Source organism: Rana temporaria, chromosome 12, assembly GCF_905171775.1.
Source record: "Rana temporaria chromosome 12, aRanTem1.1, whole genome shotgun sequence".
NCBI classification, from domain to species: domain Eukaryota; kingdom Metazoa; phylum Chordata; class Amphibia; order Anura; family Ranidae; genus Rana; species Rana temporaria.
Window position 1 is genome coordinate 51,040,651 of NC_053500.1, and position 23,082 is coordinate 51,063,732.

The 23,082-nt window shown below is 44.9% G+C and overlaps 1 protein-coding gene across 2 annotated transcripts in view; it reads right to left on the minus strand.

The window, feature by feature from the left end:
* Positions 1–254: 254 nt before the first annotated feature.
* The window catches only part of CDK5RAP3 (CDK5 regulatory subunit associated protein 3), a 52,655-nt gene continuing 29,827 nt past the window's right edge, over positions 255–23,082 (minus strand). For both annotated transcript variants that reach the window (XM_040331325.1, XM_040331324.1), the window contains exons 6-14: positions 22,650–22,828; positions 22,392–22,528; positions 13,682–13,832; positions 13,514–13,597; positions 9,264–9,348; positions 7,569–7,657; positions 5,511–5,716; positions 1,259–1,430; positions 255–1,141 (exon numbers count right to left, since the gene is read on the minus strand). In XM_040331325.1, coding sequence (XP_040187259.1) covers positions 1,076–1,141; positions 1,259–1,430; positions 5,511–5,716; positions 7,569–7,657; positions 9,264–9,348; positions 13,514–13,597; positions 13,682–13,832; positions 22,392–22,528; positions 22,650–22,828 — 1,169 coding nt within the window. In that variant the 3' untranslated portion in view covers positions 255–1,075. The remainder of the gene's footprint in view (positions 1,142–1,258; positions 1,431–5,510; positions 5,717–7,568; positions 7,658–9,263; positions 9,349–13,513; positions 13,598–13,681; positions 13,833–22,391; positions 22,529–22,649; positions 22,829–23,082) is intronic.

Genomic DNA, 23,082 nt, shown 5'->3' on the forward strand with positions numbered 1-23,082 from the left:
TTTAACATACTGGGAGAAGACATCCCATGAGATTAAGGAAAAGACCCAGCCAGATGTCCAAATGTAGTTCTCATGTAAATGTTCATATAACCATGCTGTATTTCCACAGAGGGCACACAATGCCCAATCAACGCATTCTTACCTTGCCTAGAAGCCTGAATCTGACTGTTGAGAAATAACTGCAGTCCGTAGGAAGATTACACTGGGAAATCAGGCCTGAATTACATTGTAAAGGACTGATGGCACTATGAGAGTAAAAGTTAAAGATAACAAATTTATTAGGTAAGGGCCGACATTTAAGGGTCACCTTCTGAAGGTGAAAAAATGTTATCTTTACCTTATACACTTATTTCCTACAGATAGCATCAACATAGTTCCGTTTCTAGAGCTGGGCATGTGTAGTACAGTTATATACAGAAAAGAACTCTCTCTGCAAATATTCTAAAGCTCACGCAGTCACAATCAATGTTTCTTTTTCTATCTAAGCCAGGCAATAATGTCTGCCTTAACCCATTATCAGCAGTGGAGCAAAGTGTCACAATAGCCAGAAGTGTTCAGTCACAGACCCACAAGGTGATGCTCCCTTATCAACTTTTCAGGCAAATCCTGCAGTGTTGTTCTTTTATTCCAGCCACTCAGAACCTGACAAACCATGGCATCCTGCCTCCTGGCAGAGTTGCACGCTCTGTAGCAAGCTGTGGTTACAGGTATTGCTCTGTGAGCCTGCTGATTAATAGATGCCATCACTCAATGTCCAGCTGGAGGGTGCTGCTCCCCCCTAAGCACTGAGATAACGAGCAGCCAGAATAATGAGCAGTGACAGGTCACTCGTCATTCTGATGGGATGTAATTAGAAAGCCAAGAAGAGGGGAAAGGTGCACATCTCGCACTGCGGTAATATGAAGAAGTGGGGATGGAGATAGAATGTGTCATCCTCAGGATGGAGAGATAAAAAGGGGTGCATTGTGGATTTCGAGGGACAGCACTATAAAGACAGGAGATTCAGCATAAGCGATTCCATAAAAATAAGATGTTTTAATGTATGAACCAATCATGAAGTCACAAGACAAAAAGGTCAAAGTCCAGTGCCAATTACTTTCACAGGTCGGTTGTTATACTTCCACGAGATTTCTGCTTCGATCTGCAACAAAATGGAGGCACATGAAAGCAGACATTTCTATCAGAATCTTTATTGACACACCTTGTAAACTTCTGGTTACCCCTTCACACCATGTGTGTAATCTGTCCCAGAACTTACCTGCTTCTGGAGTTCACGGCTTCTCTCCAGAAGGACTTGTAGCTTAGGCTCCAGGCTTTCCCTCTCCTCCTGGGCAGACTTTCCCCTCTCCAGCCATGCTTCTCTCTTCTTCTCCAAGAGTTCCGCTTGATTAAGCCTCTGCCGTAGTAGATCAATTACTCTATCTACATACCTAGGAGAGACATTGCAAGAACACAAGTCATGCTTAACCATACTATGATGATGCTGATCTACTAAATTTTACTTAAAAGGAAAAAGGAGAGAAATGATTTAAAAATATTCGAGACATGTCTGTTACATTGAACCTCTGTATGGAAAGAAGCACAGAACAGGGTGCTGGATCGAACACCATTTTATTAAACATAGCACACTTTCAGGTTAAAAATCTCTGACTGGTATGGTAACCATAAATGGAACAGCAGACAATAAAAGGGGCAACGGCTGATCATACAAAACCTGGAAGCCGATTGGTTTCTCTGCAGAATTGTGACTACTTTTGCCCTCTCTAGCTTTAGTAAATAAACCCTTTTGTGTGCCAATGATTACCCTATCAGGCTGGATTCAGAGATTTTAACCTGTAAGTGAGCCATGTTTAACCACTTAAGGACCGCCTCCTGCACATTTACGTTGGCAGAATGGCACGGCTGGGCACAAGCATGTACCTGTACGTCCCCTTTAAGTGCCCAGCCGTGGGTCGCGTGCGCCCGGGACCCGGTCCGAAGCTCCGTCGATAATGGCAGATAAATCGTTCAGTGGACATAAATGAATCAATTTGTTGTTCGTTTTTTTACATATACCTAGTGGAGACAGTTCTAATGGGAAACACATTAACCTTTCAATTTATCGCTTGTTTGGCAGAACATTTCCAAACTTGCCCTACGTTTTTTTTTTTTTGGCTCAAAAACCTCATAACGATTATCGATTTTGTACCCATTAACTGCCCGAAAAACGAACGAACTGTCGAAACGATCGAATTTCGGACAATTTTTTGTATAGTATATGTCAAGCATAAGGGTTAAAAGAAAATAAGACTTTCAGCACAAAACAACAGTACTTTGGAGAGGTGGAATATGTTTGACCTTGCTTAACTCATGATTGTCAGGCATAGGTATCATAACTAGATACCCGACAATAAGCTATTCATTATCTATCCAGGGCTCTCCCCCTCCCTATCTCCTTCCCCTTCCCCACCCTTTTCACGCCCCCTTTTTTTTTATTATTATTGTTTTTGTCATTTAGAAAATGGAAAACAGATAGGGTAACCCCGGGTATAGGGACTCGGGGTGTTCCCTGTGGTAGCTGAAATATTGGAGCCAATTCTCACTGGATGTATATTGAGGGTGCTATGAATGATCCGATTTCTATTTTTGGACTATTGTTCTATTTCCTTAAATATATCTGTTAAAGTTGTTAAATATATCTGTTGTGAGAACCTAGACTCGCCTTTGATGATTAAGAATTAAAATATTTGAAAAAAAAAAAGAAAATAAGATTTTTGTAATGGACTTCAATTTTTTTTCTTTAAATTTACTAAGAAATCCAGGATGTGTAGAAATGGGGCACTGGCAGACAAAAGAACAAAGCCAGCCCTCATATAACACCACCTCCAACTGACATGCCTCAGTTCTATGAGCAATCAGGGTCAATAACAAAATAATAACCTCAATAGACCGCAAGAAAAAGATTTTACAGCAAGTACAAATAAACGAGTAAAGTACAAGAAAAAAACAAACACTTTTTTCTTTATTGATTAATTGAAGGGTTTAGGAACTGTATAAATTCTTAAACAGTTGAGATGTGTAAAAGCGAGGGGTGGGCAAAAGCCACTAAAAGACCCAACAAAATGAAAATCATGCTGCCATACCACTTGAGGAGAAAAAAGTCTAGAACAACAATTTGTGGTAAAAAAAACAAAGGTTTTCTGAGCCAAGCCCAAAGAAAAAAAATTCAGACATACAGGCCCAGATTCACAGAGAGCGGGCGCACATTACGCCGCCGTAGCGCAAACAATGTACGCTACACCAATGCAGCGCAGAGAGGCAAGCATGGAATTCACCAAGCCAGTGCTCCCAACGCTGCGCTGGGTTTCGAAGGCGTACGCCGGCGTAGGTGGAAGTGGGCGTGAGTCATGCAAATGAGGCGTGACCCCATGCAAATGATGGGCCGAGCACCAGACAGATACGTATCACGAACTGCGCATGCGCAGAGACATGGACGCATCCCCCTGTGCATGCTCACAACCACGTCGGAACAACTGCCTAAACTACGCCGGATCACTGCGTGCGGCGTGAACGTAACCTACGCCCAGCCAGACACGTCCAACGTAAAATACGCCGGCTTGTGTTCCCTGGTGCAGACCTTTGCATGTCTGCTGCTGGGTTACACCTCCTTTATGGAGAATAACTTTACGCCGGACTTACAACTTACGCTCACTGCGTCGGGCGCACGTATGTTCATGAATCGCCGTATTTCACTAATTTGCATATTTGAATAGCTAATCAATGGGAGCGCCACCATGCGTCCAGCCTAAATGTGCGCCCACCCTACGCCAGCGTAGGCAAGTTACGTTGGCGGGATGAAGCCTATTTTTAGGCGCATCTTAGTTTGTGGGTCCAGCGCACATTTGCACTTACGTCGGCGTATCTTGTTATACGTCAACGTAAGTGCTTTGTGAATCTGGGCCACTATGTCCAGTAGTGAAGACCAGTAGGACAACAAATACCTACAATACATAACCCTTGATTCCAGGGAAAGAAAGCTTGGACAGAAAATATATCTAGGATAAAGACCAATCTTTACACTTCCATAGGTGAAGTTGAAAATTTCAGCCCCTTGACTTTGGAGAGAGGGAGGTCCAAGAAAAAAATGGTTTATACCCAACAGGCAACTAATCTCTTAAATTGGAAGTAAAGTTTCACACATTACTTTTACCTATAGCTAAGCCTATAATGAGGCTTAGCTATCGGTAGGATAAATACCTCCTAAACAAGCACCATTTAGGAGATATTGGACATTACATGCAGCCAGTGACGTCACTGGCACATGCGCTCTAAAGGAACAACCAGCTGTGCTTTTCCTTCCAAGCCCTGTGACATTATCGCATCTCCGGCCAGTCACAGAGTCAGAGTCTGCAAACCTGGAAGCAAGATGGGTAAAAATGGGAGCCCGCTGCAGCCATGAGATCTCAGCGCAGGAGGGCTTTGTTTTAAGATAGGTTTAACATAATGTGCTAGTAATGTGATGTATACTAGCACATTATGCCTTTACCTTGCAGGGTGTAAAAAAAAATAAAGTCCAGCGTTTTACAACCGCTTTAAGATGGTATCTATGAATATGAGAGCTCTCACATCAAATTTAAATTGAGAAAAGGGCAAGGAACCTTAGCTAACCAAAACTAAATAGTGCTAACCCTGAATCCTCCTTAAAGTTGTAATAAACCCAAAAATTTATTTTTATTGTATTGCAGATTGCCAGTCCTTAGATGTGGTGTCTATTAGCATTAAAACATCAGATAAAAAGGATGAGAAAGAATCCTTCCATCCAACACTCATAGGTTAAAAAATGACCTAATACTAGATAGATGTTACCTTGTATCTCTAGATGATGGAAGATAGGATCCTCAACATTGCACAAAACTCAAAGTGTAAGCTGAGGGTACGGCAATTCAGAGAGCCGCTTTGTAGAGACTAGCTCAGTGTATCTGAAGTCTTGGTTGAAGACACCAAACATCTATCTTGACTGAAGAAAAATAGTTTGCAAAAAACATGTTTAGAACTTTCTCAGCAGAGGCGAGAAAAAGACGTCCAACCTCTTAGGACACTAGCAAGAGAATTGAGGCATGGCGGTTAGAGGCGGGGTTACGCAGAGGATGACTTAATGCCATGTCCCAACCTCCTGAAGGTGACAGTATAACTCGACTCAAATAATTCCTGCAATTCTTATGTCCAGTGGACAGTAAGGAAGAAAAAAAAAAAAGGCACTGGTCTCTTACCATCACAGCATATGGTTACCTTACATCACCCATCAGGGGAACAACAGTCTATGGATCAAAAAATAATGAACTTCAACCAGCCTATGCTTTCTCTGTCAAAATGTTTATCATGGCCTATAAAGAGTGATAATGGCAATTTCTAGATCATAATGATCTATGAACATGGTTTGTTTCCAAGATTCCACAACTGTATTCTCTTGTAAGAACAGAGCTAATAAAACTTACACACAAACCCATCCTCACATAAGAGAAAACACTTACCGTGGCGAGGCCAGAATGAGAAAAAGATGACGCATTTTCACATCTGTTAACCTGCCAATTAGATCTCTAACGTGTGACAACATTGTGATCACTTTCTCCCGGGTTTGGCCCTGCAGGATGACTGGAGCATTCTGGAACTGTGTGACTGTGACAATGTCGGCATCATTATCTAGATCCTGGAGCCACTGAGACAGGAAAAGCTCGAGCTTGGATGGAGAGAAAATAGAACAGTGATGAGAAGAATGTTATTGGGGAAACTAGAGTATTAGAGAGACATGACAAGGCTAGAAAAGGGGAAGAACAGTGTGAATAATAACAAGGAATAGCATGGAGAAAAACTGATAAGTAGGACTAAGGAACAAATCACAGTAGCACAATTGTATTTGGATAATTAAAGTGATATTAAAGTCTTGTTTTTTTTTTGTTTAAAAATAACAAACATGCTATACTTACCTGCTCTTGACTGACAGCAGTGGGAGCCAACAGCACCCGCTGCTGTCTCAGCCAATGAGAAGTGAGAGTCCTGGACAGCCGAGGCTCTCACGCAACATTGCTGGATTGAGATTGGGCTCAGGTATATATTAGGGGAGGCTGCTGCACACAGAAGAAGGTTTTATTATCTTAATGCAGAGAATGCATTTAGATATAAAAACTTCAATCTTTAGAAACACTTTAACTGTGGCTTTTACTAAATCAGACATACTCAAATCTGCATGCACACAATTATCCTTATTTTTTGAAAATCCATAACCAGAGATCATGCTTTTGTTGTGGAAATAATACCTTACCTCCCCTTCTCTCCCACCCCCACTTCACTCCCTAGAACACAGTCAGAGGTCAACAGTATTATCAAATCTTCGGCAGTATGGACAGGCTATATTGTATGACTTTTTTTTTTTCTTTCAACCCAGGTTGAAAGAAAGAAAATGGCTTGATTCCCCTGCAGCACTATTGTGTTCTGCCAGCAGGGAGCCTTCCCCACTGGCAGAATACAATGATCATTGCTGGTTCCTATAGCCAACAGCAGTGATCTGGCCAAAAAAACAAACAGGCTGGTTGTACTGAAGTTGATCAATGGATCAAATTCGGTGCAACCAGCCTGCCTATAGACCGATCGAAAGTCAGCCAATTTCTGCTGAATTGTCTGAATTTCGATCCTTCTATGTCCGGCTTTGGCTTCCTCACTCCACAATGCTGTGTTTATTGGCTGAGTGGTCTTTTTCAAAGCCTGAGTACAGTCATCTGAGACGCAAGTCTGTAAGAAAACAGATCTGATACTGTACCTCATGGGATCTTATAACCTTTCCCACAATAATTTACCTTAAAAAGGAACTAAACATGGCAGACATGGCAGACCAAAAGAAAACAGATACTAAAAGGAAGAGGGATGTCATGCAGGAAAAAGATTATAAAGGTTCAATTTAAACAGAAAGATGGCAAGACCACAATTTTAAAATGTAAGGTTTAACCACTTGCCGACTGTATAACTTACATATGCAGAAGCAGAGCGGTCTCTCTGCGCTAGATCACGTACCTAGTATGTGATCTGTGCGCACGGGCAGGTGGGACATGCCCACCGGCCTGGCTGTGCTGTGATTCGTCAAAGCACATGCCGATCACTGGGTCCCAACCAATGATTGACCGCCGTCACCGGGTGATCAGCTCTGAGCTTCACCAAACACAGCTTTGTAAATCTGAACACCACAGAGCTTTGTTCAGTAACAGGGGATCTCATTGATTGTTCATTCCCTGCTAAGCAGGGTATCAAAACTAGATCCCTAGTATACGCAGAACACAGTACACACCAACACTGGCTAGGCACATATTTAACCCCTTGATCGCCCCAGATGTTAACCCCTTCCTGCCCAGTGTCATTAGTACAGTGAAAGTGCATATTATTAGCATTAATCTGTGTAATAATTGTCATTGGTAGTGTCAGTTAGTTCCCCCCAAAGTCAGATTTTGGATAAAAAGTCATTACAAGTGGAATTTCATTTAAGAATTTAATTTCTATACCATAAAAAAAAAGTGGATTACATAAAGAAAAAGCCAACTCACCTCCAAGAGTTCATCCACAAATTGGTTTCGGGTCTCTGTGTTTTCCAGAACTGTAATAGCGTCAGTTCCTCGTGCCACACCAGGGGGTACTGAAATAGTTAAAATCCTCAATTTAATAAATGGATGGGTACAATTTATTAAATGAAATTTCACGCTTCCAAGGTTTCTACATTATTTACTCTTATTAGACCTTAATGGCAGCAAGCTATAGGTGGACGATAAAGTCACCAAACTATCTTTCTAACAAGATTGTAAGCACGTTCTGCAAATGTGTATACTTCTACATCAAATTTCTGGGCAAAAAAGGCAATTTTCTATGAAAAGCCATCCTTGACAATCACTTTGTACCTCAATAGTGAGCATTCTCTTTTCTCTATGCACTTCAAAGTGGTTGTAAAGGCTTAAGGTTTTTAACCTCCATGCCCCCCCCCCCCCCCAGGTCCCCCTAATACTTACCTGAGCCCCATCGTCGTCCAGCGATGTGCACGATAGCCTTGGCTCTCTGTGCACTCTTCGTATTTGCTGAGACAGCAGCATGAGCCATTGGCTCCCGCTGTTCTCAATTGCAGCCAGAAAGCAGATGAGAAGTGAGGGGTGGGGCCATGGTCCGGCTCTATTTTCGTAAAAACCTTGGGCCAGATTCACGTAGAATTCCGGCGGCGTAACGTATTGCATTTTACAAGTTTTATGGGCAAGTGCTTGATTCACAAAGCACTTGCCTGTAAACTTGCGGCGGCGTAGCGTAAATCCGTCCGGCGCAAGCCCACCTAATTCAAATGGGGCGTGTATCATTTCAATTAGGCGCGTTCCCGCGCCGAACGTACTGCGCATGCTCCGTTTTGAAATTTCCCGCCCTGCTTTGCGTGAAATGACACGGAGTTATCCATTATTAGGCTGGGTTCACATTTATGCTTCTTCAGGTCCATGCACATTGGACTTAAAAATCGCTGCTTTTACAGGAGTTTTGCCTGTAGAAGCAGCTCAATGTTCTCCTATGTGTCCATGCACATTAGGGCTCTCCCAAATATTTGTGCAACACGAGCAATACTATGAGCATTTTTTCTGCCAATTTCTCTGGTTCTGGCATTTTCTTTCTGCTCCTATTGTGCATTGACCCTTCAAGTGTTTTTCAATAGGTTTTTATGCTTGCGTTTGCAAATTTTTTTGGGCTTGAGTGTTTTGCTTTAGCCAATGAAAAGCTAGTTACTAAGAAAAGGCGAGGCAAGAAATTGCACAAAAAAAAGCGCATTAATCGGCCACCCCCACTGAGGTCTATAGGGAACAAAAACAAGCGACTCTGGTGTGAACTGAGCATAAATAAAGGTTACCATTCACAGAGTTTAATTAAAAATGCAAAATTCAGGCACTATTTCTATTGTTCCTTGCTAAAACAGTAGTGGTAAACTGGCACAAGGGGGCAAAGCTGGGGGTAAAACCCTTTGGTAAGCTCATCTGTCAAGCAAGGCAAAAGGGATATATGTTTTAATATCTGATATAATGGAACAATTTTCTCATGTAGGAGTACATTTAGAATGGGCAAGGCATCCGCTGTAATACAGGAGGACTATGCTAAAAAAAAAAAAAAAAAGGAAGGAGGAAGAAGAGCAGAAACAGCAAATGACAGTTCCCTTAACAAATTAAACAGTACCTATCCAGATCCCAGATAAACCCCCCCGTAATGTTTAGGCGTCTCACCATCATGACCAGCTTCCACAACAGAGATGATTTCAGAAGGAGAGGTTTCAGTAATATCCCAAACAATGCCATCGGTACTCGTGGCCTGAAATATATAATACCCACCAATCACTGTTATGTAAGTTAAAGCGGAGGTTCACCCAAATAAAAAAAAATTTTGAGCTTTTTCTGAAAAGACGTCAATCATCTGGGCGACCTCCCAGATGACATGCCTCCTCAGCTTGGAAACGCCTACTCCCGTGGGGAGAAGTACCCGGATGCCGGAATGAAAAGATAGATTATAAAGTATGTACAGCGTAAAAAAAAAAAAATATTTGAGGACTGTACATGTTAGAAGTCTAAAGAAGTTGTTCTGAGAAAAATGTTATTTGGGTGAACCTCCGCTTTATTGGAATGAACAGCCAATATCACCTATAGCCTGAGATAGCAGAATGGTGGTCTGCTCTAGCATCATTAGCATATTTAAAAACATGTATAAAGAAATGTAAACACTTTAAAAACAAGCATGCAACAAGTTGTGCATCATTATAACATGATCAAAAATATAAAAAAAAAATATCTGTACCCATTGGCCCAGATTCACAGAGAGCAGGCGCACATTACGCCGCCGTAGAGTAACCAATGTACAATACGCCAACGCAGCACAGAAAGGCAAGCAATGCATTCAGCAAGCTATTGCTCCCAACACTGCGCCAGCGTGGCGTGGGATTCAAAGGCGTATACCAGCGTAGGTGGAAGTGGGCGTGACCCATGCAAATGAGGCGTGACCCCATGCAAATGATGGGCCGAGCGCCAGACAGATACCTATCACGAATTGCGCATGCGCCGTGACGTGGACGCATCCCCCTGCGCGTGCTCACAACCACGTCGGAACAACTGCCTAAACTACGCCGGATCACTGCGTACGCCGTGAACGTAACCCACGCCAAGCCAGACACACGTCCAACTTAAAATACGCCGACTTGTGTTCCCTGGTGCAGACCTTTGCATGTCTGCTGCTGGGTTGCACCTCCTTTATGGGGAATAACTTTACGCCGGACGTACAACTTACGCGCACCTCGCGTAGCCTGCGTACGCAGGTTCGTGAATCGCCGTATTTCCCTCATTTGCATGTTTGAATGGCTAAAGAATGGGAGCGGCACCATGATCCCAGCCTAAATGTACGCCCACCATACGCCGGCGTAAGCAAGATACGTCGGCGGGGTGTAGCCTGGTTTTAGGCGCATATTTGTCTGTGGGTCTGGCGCACAGATACAACGGCGCACATTTGCACTTACGTCGGCGTAACTTGTTATACGTCGGTGTAAGTGCTTTGTGAATCTGGGCCAATCTATTTAAGGCCTGGTTCACACCTATGCATTTTTTAGCACGTTTTCACTTTTGCAGAAACACATTACAATCATGGTTTCCTTTGGATGTAGTCCACATCTGTATTTTATGGAAAGGGCCAGGGACTTTTTTCTGTTTTTTGGTTCCATAGACTTAAATGGATCAAAAATGTGTATTGAAAACACAAAATGCATCTGGAATATGCAAACTGCAACCTGCATAGGTGGGAATCAGGCCTAAATGTGACTTTAACCCCCTTCGTGCCTGCAAACGTTAAAGGATACGTTCACCTTTGGGAATATGTTACATGTTTCAACCCGAATTTAGTGGTCTCCCACTGCTGCAGCCGCTGCCCCCCGTACTAGCTGTCACGGTTTGAAAATAAAGCTCCGCCCACATGGCCACACCATTCATATGCGAAGCTCTGTGTGTCTGCATAAACAACACGCCGCGACATTCTTAGCAGCTGTGGGCTTGTAGTTATCAAGGAACTACCACAGCGCTGTGATTGTTCATAGAGTCTTCCTGTCAGGGAGTATTGGCTTACCCGTATGGAATGTACAAGAAAGTCAATATACTGACTGCGCAGGAAACCCACATGGCATCAGTGATCTGCTGATCGTCGGTGCAATGCTTTACAGGCTTCAATTTTTTTTAAAGCAAACTTATCCTTTAAATACAAGTTCATCAGCTGGTATGTCTCCAACTCGGCTGTCATTCTATGCATTTTCCTGTTACGTGTGTCTTATATTAATTGATTCACTGGCATTAAATGTTTGGTGAATGCTATGTTGACTGCTTTATAAATATGTCCTACAGATTTTTAGTCAAGTTAAAGTGGTTGTAAAGGCTTGAAGATTAAAATCTTCTGTGTGCACCAGCTCACCCAGCCCCCCTACAAAAACGTACCTAGCCCCATCTCACTCCAGCAATGTGCACAAGTGCCTCGGCTCTCCTGGGTCTCTTCCTCCTCATTGGCCGAGACAGCTGCGGTAGCAATTGTCTCCCGCAACCGTCAATCACAGCCAGTGAGCCAATGAGGAGAAAGCGGGGTGGGGCAGAGCCACACTCTGTGTGTGAATGGACACACAAAACAGTGGCTCGGGAGTGAGCCTGCTCGGGTGCCCCCATAGCAAGCAACTTGGCACTAGTCAGGAGGGAGCAGCCTGGAGCGCTGGCGGGGGACCCGATGAGAGGAGGATCGGGGCTGCTCTGTGCAAAACCATTGAATAGAGCAGGGAAGTATAAAATGTTTATTTAAAAGAAAAGAAAAAAAAAAAACACAAGAAACCTTAAATGTCACTTTAACCAACAAATGAAAACTGCAAAATTTGGCCTGGGCATCTAAGCATCAATGACTAATTATCATGAAAGGATTAAATGTGGATGTAAACCCTAAGGCCTTGTACACACGCGTGTTCACAGGCGTACTACCACTTACACCCATGTGAGATCTGTGTTTACTCGCACCGGCATACACAGATGTTCTGTTAATCCCCTCAAAGGCAGTCCTATTCATTTCAATTGGGACACAGAGGCTGCATGGACACAGCCACTGCCCCCAATTTCACATCTGTGCAGGTGCATGACACCGAATGCAGTATGTTTTTGGGCACATGCGTCTACAATTGACATGAATAGGGATGCATGGAATATCCATCCATTCATTCCTGTGCAGGTAAACATGGCCACCACATACGGGTGTACGCTGTAGTACGTCTGTGTGAACGAGGCAAAACTGAATGCCATTTAGTTTGATGAAGCATTGTGTATCATTTAAACTCCATGGCTTTTTTTTCATAAAAAAAAAAAAAAAAGGTTTTCAGCTTTTTTATATCCAGTTTAACAGCTTAGTGGTGATGAACTCCTTTAGCCAATTCCTGTAAACATGCACTCACACCACCATTAGCAATGAACATCATTGATCAGGACTAACTTTCTTATAGTGACAACGTTGACCCATGTCTGTGTAATGTGCGTTATCACAGCAGTAGCACAATTTGGAGACAGCTGTGCCCCTTACACAATGTGCATAAACAAGGACTTTCATGGAAGGATCACAACTTTTAATGAAAGCTGTAGATTAAAAAAAAAAAAAAAAAAGAAACTTTAAGGCTGCATTCACACCTTGGCGTACCTAATCGCGGTGTATTGTCCCGCGAATTGCGGCGACAAATTGCGGCGTTTTGTACCACGATTTGCGGTGACAAAACGCCGCGATTGTGAATGCAGCTTACCCCCAGGTCCACATCTCCTATGCCGAACGCCGCCTGAAAAAAAGGTCCGGGACTTGTTTTCAGGCGGCAGGCGGCAGGCGTTCGGCGTGGAGATGTGAACCATCTCCATAGAGGGGCAATGTAAAATCATCACTCCAGCGTCTTAGGGGCTGCTGCGGCGTCGCGCTTCAGGCGTATATACGCCTAGGTGTGAACAGAGCCTAAAAGCTTATTTGAGATGTTAATGGTTTGATTTACTTTAAATCAAGTGGACCAAAGGTAAACAAAACATTACAGAATTTCAGGACACATCGGGATTTATGGAATAGGGCAATGCAAAATGCTGTGACGATGTGCATAATACAATAGTATACTATTACCAGTACCACCATTATTAAAACCTTTCAGATGTTCAAAAAAAAAATGTAATAAAAAAAAAATGGCTGCTATACCTTACTGAACTCAATATTATTTCTAATAGTAATAATAATTAAAAAAAACATACTGTCTTTATAAAGGGACTGTGTCTCTATAGTAAGTAGGTAGGACCCAATATGTGTTGTTATACAGATGGTTCTATAGCAAAGGTCAATTTTCTATTTACTCTGAACTATCAGAAAAGGACATGGGGCATGTGGCTTATCCAGCTAAAAACCATACACACCAGGCACCCATTTCTTCATAAAGCCAAGCACAGCATCTTACCTCTGAAACAATGCCCCAGTTTATTTCCTCTGATGTCTGCAGAGCCTCAGTCTCTGTAGTTACTCCAAGGTCACCCCAGTCTATCTGAAAGGCATACACAGAGTATTTCAAAAGGACAAAGGCATCAGCATCCATGATGTTTTATAGGCCAAACATAAAACCACTTACCTCCCCCTCTGCTACATGCTGGGATTCCTCAATTTCTTTCACTTCTGGTCTTTCTACAGTTTGTGGAACCTGACCAGTGCGCCATTCATAAACTGTAGTATCTCCCTTTTTCTGCACAAAGCGAAGAAGTGGGAGAGCCTCCTCAGGAGAACTGAGATTAAAAAATTAAGGTGTAAGCATTTAAGGACATCTTAACTCCTTTTATAGATAAAGGCAGACCAAGCAAGTTTATAGACAAAGAGATTAAAGTGGAGTTTCCATCCCAAATTTTTTTTTTCATTATTGTGCTCATTAGACCTAAAAAAAAAAAAAAAAAAATACCTGGAAATACCTGTTGCTATGCAGTCCCACGAAATCTGCCTTTGGAATCACCTAGGTTTCTGACCTCATCTCCCTCAGCACGCTAATGCTCCTGGGAAATGTGTGTCATCATTTCCCAGGATGCAGTGCGCTACCCAATTATAACTCCCCATCCAAGACTTCCAGGAAGTAAGTGCTTGTGGGCTTCACAATGCCCACAAGCAAAATGACAACGGTGTAGACATAGTTTTATAAACTATCTTTTTTGAATAACTATGCGGAGCGGCGGCGGATTGTAAAATAGTAAGTGACCGGATTTATATTATAAAAACGCATGATGAAAGGACATACATTTAAAAAATGCTAATTGTGGTTGGAACCCCGCTTTAACTTTAGCCGACGAGGCTAGATCTAGTAGTCAGAATGCTATACCGCATTTTGGCCACTAGAGGCAACAAATATGCTTTACAGACACCTTAGAATTAGATTTTTTTAACTCAAAAGGGATCCAAGCACGACTACTGTGTCTCATATAGGAAGCAGGGCATGTAAATATATTGAGCAATTATGTAAGCCTTCATGTTCAGTATACTAACATTTAAAAGTTTGGAATCATCCAGACATTTTCAAGTTTTTGACAACAACTGATACTTTTATTCACCAAGGCAGCACTTATTTAATTACCAGTTTAGTATTTAAACCACAAGCCATACAACGTCATTCCATTTCTTTTCATTCATATAAAATTGTTCTATTCCTGACTTTACATTTATCAGTTGAACTTTCATTTGCAGTAATACCATTTGTTTTTACATATCTTTGCCATTCTAGCCATCAGTTGTTGAAGATATTTGGGGGAAATATGACCAGTTACACTTACCGGTAGCTGGATTTCTACGATGTCTTACAGGACGGCACGCTGAGAGTAGACTGGCCACCTGACAGGAAACACAATCAAAAAAAGAGGTTAAAAGGCCCCACCCTTCCCATGTGCCTCAGTTTGTAGATAAGTAACCGCTATTAGAACACGGTCCTAGGACCTAATAAAAAAATAACTCCGAATAGCAGTAAATAACAGGGAGGGAAGTAGGCCTGCCGTCCTGTAAGACATCGTAGAAATCCAGCTACCGGTAAGTGTAACTGGTCATTTCTCCCTCGTCTTCCAGGACGGCACGCTGAGAGAAAAGCAAGCAATCTTTGGGCCTACCTTAGGGCGGGACCACCGTCTGTAGGACCTTCCTACCAAACATCAGATCTTGCGGTGACAGCAGTTCGACTCTGTAATGTCTGACGAACGTATTCTGGCTTGACCAGGTCGCCGCTTTACATATTTGTTCTATGGAAGCTCCTGCTCTTTCTGCCCAGGAGGCTGCCAGTGATCGGGTGGAATGGGCCTTGATAACAGGAACTGGTCTACCTGCTAAGGTGTAGGATAAAGAAATAGCCTGCCTGATCCATCTGGATATAGAAGCTTTTGTTGCCTGCTGACCCTTTTTCTGACCAGAAAAATTAACCAAAAGATGAGGGGAATTCCTAAACTCACTTACCCTCTCTAAATAAATCAAAAGACAACGTCTTACGTCCAAGCAATGAAAAGTAGCCTCCTTCTCATTCTTGGGATCTGCGCAAAACGAAGGGAGGACTACCTCCTGGGATCTGTGGAACTTAGTTGCCACTTTGGGCAGGTACAGAGGATCCTGACTCAGTACCACCCTGTCTTCAAAAACCCGAAGAAAGGGTTCCTTAATGGAAAAAGCATGCATGTCTCCAACTCTTTTGGCAGACGTGATAGCCAACAAAAAAGTAAATTTAAAGGAAAGTAATTTAATTGGAATACTATCTATAGGTTCGAATGGTGCCTTAGATAGCTGATTCAAGACTAGGGAGAGGTCCCAAGGGGGAACTCTAGAGACTTTTATAGGGGAAAGTCTGTCCCTGGCTGTCAGAAACCTCCTAATAAGAGGATCCCCAGAAAGGCTCCTGTCCAAAAAATAGGACAAGGCCGTAACTTGGACTCTCAAGGTCTTAGTGGCTAAGCCTAGTTCCACCCCATCCTGGAGGAAATCCAGGATGACGGGGATGTCAGGGTAGGAGATCTGTTTCGCGGAGCACCAGCGCGAAAAGACCCCCCAGATTCTTGCATAGATGAGTCTGGTGACTTTCTTGCGACTAGCCAACAGGGTTCCTATCACCTTTTCCGAACAGCCTCTCTGCTGCAGGTTCCACCTCTCAAGAGCCATGCCGTCAGGCTGAAGAATTCTGGGTTCGGATGAGAGACCGGCCCCTGCCGCAGAAGACCCGCCGGGGAGGGAGAGGAAGCGGGGGAGCTAGAGCCCAATGTTTCAGGGTGGGGAACCAGGACCTCTTGGGCCACCAAGGAGCGATTAAAATCAGGTTGGTGTCTGAGGCGTTCAATTTTTGCAGAACCCTTGGGATGAGATTCAAGGGAGGAAAGGCGTAGGCCAACCGGAATCTCCAGGGTTGAGCCAACGCATCCACCCCCAGTGAACCCTGCTCTCGGGAGAGGGAAAAGAACCTGCTCACCTTTTTGTTCCCCTTGCACGCAAAGAGGTCTACTTCTGGGCGACCGAGCTGTTGGCAAATCCAGCTGAAGGTCTCCGGGCATAATTCCCATTCCCCCTGAAGGATGGGCTGACGGCTCAGAAAATCGGCCTCCAGATTGAGGGTCCCTCTTATATGGACCGCTAGAAGAGAGGGCACCCTCTGTTCTACCCAACTTAGGATCCTCAGGGAGAGGGCTAGGAGAGAGTGTGACCTGGTGCCCCCCTGCCGGTTGAGAAAGGCGATCGTAGTCGCGTTGTCGGAGAGGACTAGGACCTCTCGGCCCTGAATTCTCTCCTCGAAGGCTTCCAGAGCCTCCCCAACCGCCAATAACTCCCGGTAGTTGGAAGAAGCCCGCCTTTGCTGGGGATTCCAAGAACCCTGGGCTCGAAGTTCCTCCGTATGGGCTCCCCACCCCCAGCTGCTGGCATCTGTAGTGACTTTGATCGGGTTGACCTGACTCCACAGACGACCCTTTAAAAGGTTCTGGGGCAATAGCCACCATTGTAAGGTGTCTTTTACTGGAACCGGGATACTGACCCTGGTATCCAACGTCTCTTCCGTTCCCCCCCAAGATGAGAGAAGGAAGGCCTGCAGGGGCCTTGAGTGGAGTTGTGCCCAAGGAACTGCCGGGATGCACGAAGTCATCCGTCCCAACAACCTCATGATTTCTCTGAAAGAGGAATCTACAGCCGCCACTAGGGACCTGACCGCTGTCATAAGACCCTGTGCTTTGTCTTGGGATAAGACAAGCTTCCTTTCTAGGGAGTCTATAAGAAAACCTAGGTACATCTTCCTTTGTTCTGGAAGGAGAGAAGACTTCTCCCTGTTCACGATCCAACCAAGGGATTCCAGGGTGGTTATGACAGTGGCCAGGTCCAGAAGGAGCTGATCCCGACTCAGGTTGAAGAGCAAAAGGTCGTCCAAGTAAGGGACGAGGGAGATCCCCTTTAAATGTAGAAAAGCCATCACCTCTGCCAGGACCTTCGTAAACACCCTCGGACTGGAAGCCAGTCCGAAGGGGAGGGCCGAGAACTGCCAGTGCTGAACTCCTTGGGCAGAGGTGAGGGCGAATCTGAGGAATCTCTGGTGATCTGGACAAATAGGAACGTGAAGGTAAGCATCCCTCAAGTCTATTGTCACCATGAACACGCCTTCTAACAAGAGGCCCCTGAGACTGTACACATTCTCCATACGAAATTTTTTGTATTGAAGATGAACATTTAGGGGTCTGAGATTGATGATCAATCTGAATTTCCCGAGTGGTTTGGGAACGACAAAAATATGGGAGTATACTCCCTGGCCCTCTTGATTTGGAGGGACTGGGACTATGACTCCCTGTTCGGCCAGGCTGGCAACGTTCTGGGAAAGTCCAGCGGCTTTGCGAGGATCGCTTGGTAGGTGTGTGAGGAGAAAAATGGGGGGAAGAAACTGGCGGAATTCTAGCCTGTAACCTTCCCTGATGATCTGAAGGACGTGAGGACTCCTGGTTATCTCCTCCCAAGCGGGAAGGAACCTGGAGAGCCTGCCCCCTACCCTCTCGTCACTTGGGATCCTTTTCACCAGGCTTGGGGCTGGAAAAAAGGATCCCACTCTTTGGCTTATCCTTTCCAAACCCCCAGCGCCTACCGGGTGCCGATTTCTTCCCTGGGGGGGGGTTTTTCCTCTGGTTGGGACGAAAAAACTTCCCCCTATTTGCTCTAGGTTTGGAGGGAAATTTATTTCCTTTTTCAGAGGATCTCGCTAGGGCCTGATCTAATGCGGTGCCGAACAGGAGGGAACCCTCAAACGGAATCGCACACAAGCGGTTTTTTGACGCAAGGTCGCCCCTCCAAGTTTTCAGCCAGACAGCTCTCCTAGAAGCATTAATAAGTGCTCCAGTCTTGGCTGAAGCGCGAACCGTCTCAATAGCTGCGTCTGCCAAATAGGCTACCGCACTGCCGATCACCTGGAGGGACTCTTGAGTTTCTCTAGACTTGGAAGAACTTGCTAGATGATCTAACAGCCTGGAAGTCCAAGCGGCAGTGTTCCTTGCGACGCATGCTGAAGCTAACGCAGGACCCAAAGCGGCTGCATTGGCTTCCCAGGCTCTACGGAGGGAGGTATCAGCACGCCTATCCATGGCATCCCTTAAACTCCCTGCATCCTCAAAAGAGAGATCGGATTGTCTAGAGACCTGAGCTAAAGATGCGTCAAGACGAGGAACTTTAAAAAAGGTATCCTCCACCTCATCTTTAAAGGGGCAGCGGCGTTTCCAGGTCTTAAACTTGGGAAGTTTCTTTTCTGGCTCAGCCCATTCCCTCCGGATAATATCCTTGAGGGATTGATGCACTGGGATAGTCTTAGACTGAGGCTTAATTAAACCCAAATACATCCTGTCCTGGGCTGAAACCTGCTCCGCTGGATGTTGGATCTGCTCAGAGGCGTAAATGGCTGCGAGAAGACCCTCCATATCATCTGCGGAAAATATATATTTCCCAGACCTGGCATCCTCGTCCTCTTCCTCCGCCTGGCTTTCCACCAGGCCCTCTTCTTGAAGAGTGACCTCAGAATCCTCGGAGTCAGAGGAAGGAGCCTTCCTAGTTCGCTGGCGGGAACCCAGCCGCGCAGAAGTGGATCCCTCCTGAGACGACGGACCAGGTACAGGGGGATCAGACTCCCTACTTTTCAAGGAAGATTTAAAATCCTTGAGAGTGGCGAGCATTTCTGACTGCACAGAGAGAAAATCCTTCATGATTTGCGAGGTCTCTTTCCCAGCTAGTTTAAGGATACACTTGGAGCAAAAGGGTTTGCTATAGTCTGTCGGGAGCTTATCATTACAATTCCCACATTTCTTAATTTTTTTAAGGGGTTTAGTAGATCTACTGGCTTCCCCCTGGGCAGAAGGGTCCTCTCCTAAAACATAATGTAAAATAGAAAGGCCCATTAGCAACATACTCTCACAGCTGAGGTTCTACAACAAGAGGGGGGGGGGGAAGCCCCCCACCCCCGAACACAAGGAGGACTCACCCCGGGTGGACTCCTCAGCAGCCAGGTCTGTCAGACGGTCCTCCATGATGAGGGCGCCCGGCCCTTCTCTCTCCCCGGCTGCGTGTTGCTCTGCCTCTGCTGTGCTCTGCAGCGAAATGTGGCATCCGTCGGTGGAGGCCGCCATCTTGTAGGGGCGGAGTGACGTCACGCCGTCGGACGGCGTGCGCATCATCAATACGCGCCCAGCAAGTGACGGCGCCGCTCGGAGCGGCGCCCAGCCCAGCCGACACCACGCTGCAGAGGGGAAGTCTCCCTGTAAGGTAGGAGGGAAGACGGGGGGGGGAGAGAGGTACGGCCGCCTCAGAGCACTAGGGAAGCCCTGCTAGCTAGGAGGCTCTGGCGTCCAGGGAGGCACTCTTCTTAGTTAGCACTTTCAGCCTCCCTAGACCATAAAGAAGGGATACCCCCCCGGGAAAGTGCAAGCACCTTGACCGGACCCAAAAGCACCCAGTACCTGTGGTCTAGACTCCGGGGGGGGGACCACCAGCCCCAGGCCTTAGGTCAGCTTGAAAATAAAAAACTGTTTCGCTGTAGGGGAAACACAATCAGAAACTGAGGCACATGGGAAGGGTGGGGCCTTTTAACCTCTTTTTTTGATTGTGTTTCCTGTCAGGTGGCCAGTCTACTCTCAGCGTGCCGTCCTGGAAGACGAGGGAGAAATATATATATTCCCCCAACTTCCTATATATTCTGCATCTCTTTTCAAGGCTCTAACTGGCTTAGAGGGCATTTTCTCTGACCTTACAGTAATGGGGGTAGCCGATAATCTATCAAAAGCTGTTCCTGTTTCTTCATCTAATAGTCTCAAAATATGTTTGGAATCATTGACATGACGCATTATGAAATTTGCTCCAGTCAATCACTAACCACAAGGTAAGGTGTGATGTTGTAAAACAGAGTGGTAACATTTCAGGCTCATTCATTATACTGTGGAAATCTACCACCTTACCAGCACCATAAGCAGACCCAGGGACCATGCAAGACATAAGTCAACAAACGCTCCTACAGCCTCCTTTCATTTGCTCCACATGGCCTTTCCCTTGATCCAAACACCTTCAAACTTTGACCGATCTATCTATTGTCCCGTTTTACACTCACCCACAACCCAATGTTTCTCTTCTGCCTAAGGCCCCTTTCACACTGCGGTGGGAGGTGCGGTGACGGTCTTTTATCAACAAGACTTTTTGGAGTGTGGCTGTCCATCCATTCTCCCACCTGCGGTGACGGTAAAGCGCCGCTATTTTTAGCAGGCTTTACCGTCGGAATTGCAGCAGTATTCGGCAGCTAGCCGAGCAGTTTTACCCCCGCTAGCGGTCGAAAAAGGGTTAATACTGCCCGCAATGCGCCTCTGCAGAGGCACATTGCCAGCAGTATAGCTGCGGTTTCCCATTGCTTTCAATGGGAAGAAGCGGTGGAGGAGAGGTTAACACACCACTCCTTCACCGCTTCAAAGATGCAGCTAGCAGGACTTTTGGAGCGGTCCTGATAGTGCACCGCTCTAGAGTGAAAGCCCCCCCCCCCCCCAGCAACGTCTTATCTGAGCTGGATGTTAATCCAGCACTGTGCATGAGCGCAGCATCGTTGCTCTCTCTCTCTTCTCTGGCTCAGACACAGCAGGGGAAGCCATTGGCTCCCACTGCTGTCAATCACAGATAGTGAGGAGGCAGCAGGGGATGAAGGCAAGCTACACTGTGTGCATCAATGGACACTGGAGCGAGCCAGCATGAGTGCCTCCATAGAAAGTGGCTTGATATGGGGGCACTTAGCAAGGGGGAGGAGCCCCACAATTATTTGCTCCAACCTGATTCTCACAAACCTTAATTGTAATCATATGATGCCAAAATTTGGGGGCCCAACACCTGGCTGGCGCCAACTGCTGGCTTCTCTTGGGTATGCAACTTAGTGACCATTTCCCCTCCACCATCATTATTATTACATATGTTATGCAATGTGTCATTATGTTTTTGTTACAGATGGTACTTTATATTATTCCTCTAGAAAAACATTTGGAGGATTTATTATACACTGAGGATTGATTGCATCTTGTGCCCCTAGCGGACATCTGAGGGTATTATATTACCAGCATAAATTGTTCTTATTAGTTCAATAACACATGATTTGAAAAGGTTATTGTTGTCTTTGCTCAGTATGTGAATATATGCTCTTTTTAAATATTTTGTATCAATAAAAATTATATTTTTATTATTATGCTACTGCAAATGTTTGGGTACCGAGATAGTCCATTTTCTCTTTGGTTCTGGGGACGCAGTGGGGATTGTCCCCTGTTTTCTATAATCACAATTTGGGGGAATGGGGGGGCATTTGTATTCTTAACATTTCCCTGACTTCCACCCACAGCACGGAGATGAGGGTGAAACCATCCTTTTGGAAAGATTTAGAGAGTGCAGAGTACCTTAAATCTAGCCTTGAAGATTATCCCAGAGCTGTGCTGCAGCATCTTCTAGTGGAATTTCCCCTTTCCCCAGGATATCGTCGCCAGAAGGATGACGTCAGCCACTGGCACCAAGGAACTGAAGAAGAGGCAAACAAAGTCTATGCCCCCCCCCCCATCTTTTTTTTAAAATGTTCATGCTTTCTTTCAGTGGAAGGAGGGGGGAGCAATTTAAAAAAAAAAAAAAAAAAGGAGGGCCTTGCAGAGTGCAACATAGCAATTAATACTAAATGCACGGTTTTAATTTTCTATTTTTCAATAGACTTAAATTGGACAGGAAACACTGAAAACTATGCGATTCTATGAATAGCAACCTGTTATAACTATAGCCCTGATAGCCCTTTACAGAACTCCTTTTCTTCTTACCTTTCACACACAAATGACACACAGGCCTGATATAACTCGATTGCAGGTAACAGCCCTGCTGCGTCTGCTCCAACCTGTCTTAGCGATGATGGCACATCACACACAAGCATCTGAAGCTCTTTACGGACGTCCTCTCCCTGCACATAGAAATAAAGGTCACCTTGATAACTTTATCATAGCAGTTCAGAGAGTAGACACTTTCCAAACAGACAAAAGCTGTTGCTCAGACAGGAGAATATAAAGGCTGTGAGCACTTACAGTGATGCCATAGCGCTTGCAGCTGCTATAATACTGCTCCCTTTGCTCAGCTGCACCTTGAACACACTCTTCTGCCCGCCGTTCACTCTCCAACGCAAGCTGCTGACACCGAGTCATCTGCTTCTTCAGACCTGGGATCTCGTAACTCACACTGCGCATCAAAAGGCTGCCGCTTTCCGCTACAGCAAAGAGAAACACAGACCCTCATGTATAATGTCTGCTAGAGAAGTCACAGTCAAAACTTTTTTTTTTAGTATAGGTCTGCTAAAGTTTACCAGCTGACCTGCATCTAATTTTCTGCTACGGCAACAACGCCAAAATAAATGTATTTCAAATAAAAGCACCAATAGTTGTACTCCCATACAAACGTGGTATAAATGCATATCACCACACAGGCTGATGCAAACAATCACCCTTAAGTCAAATGTAGATG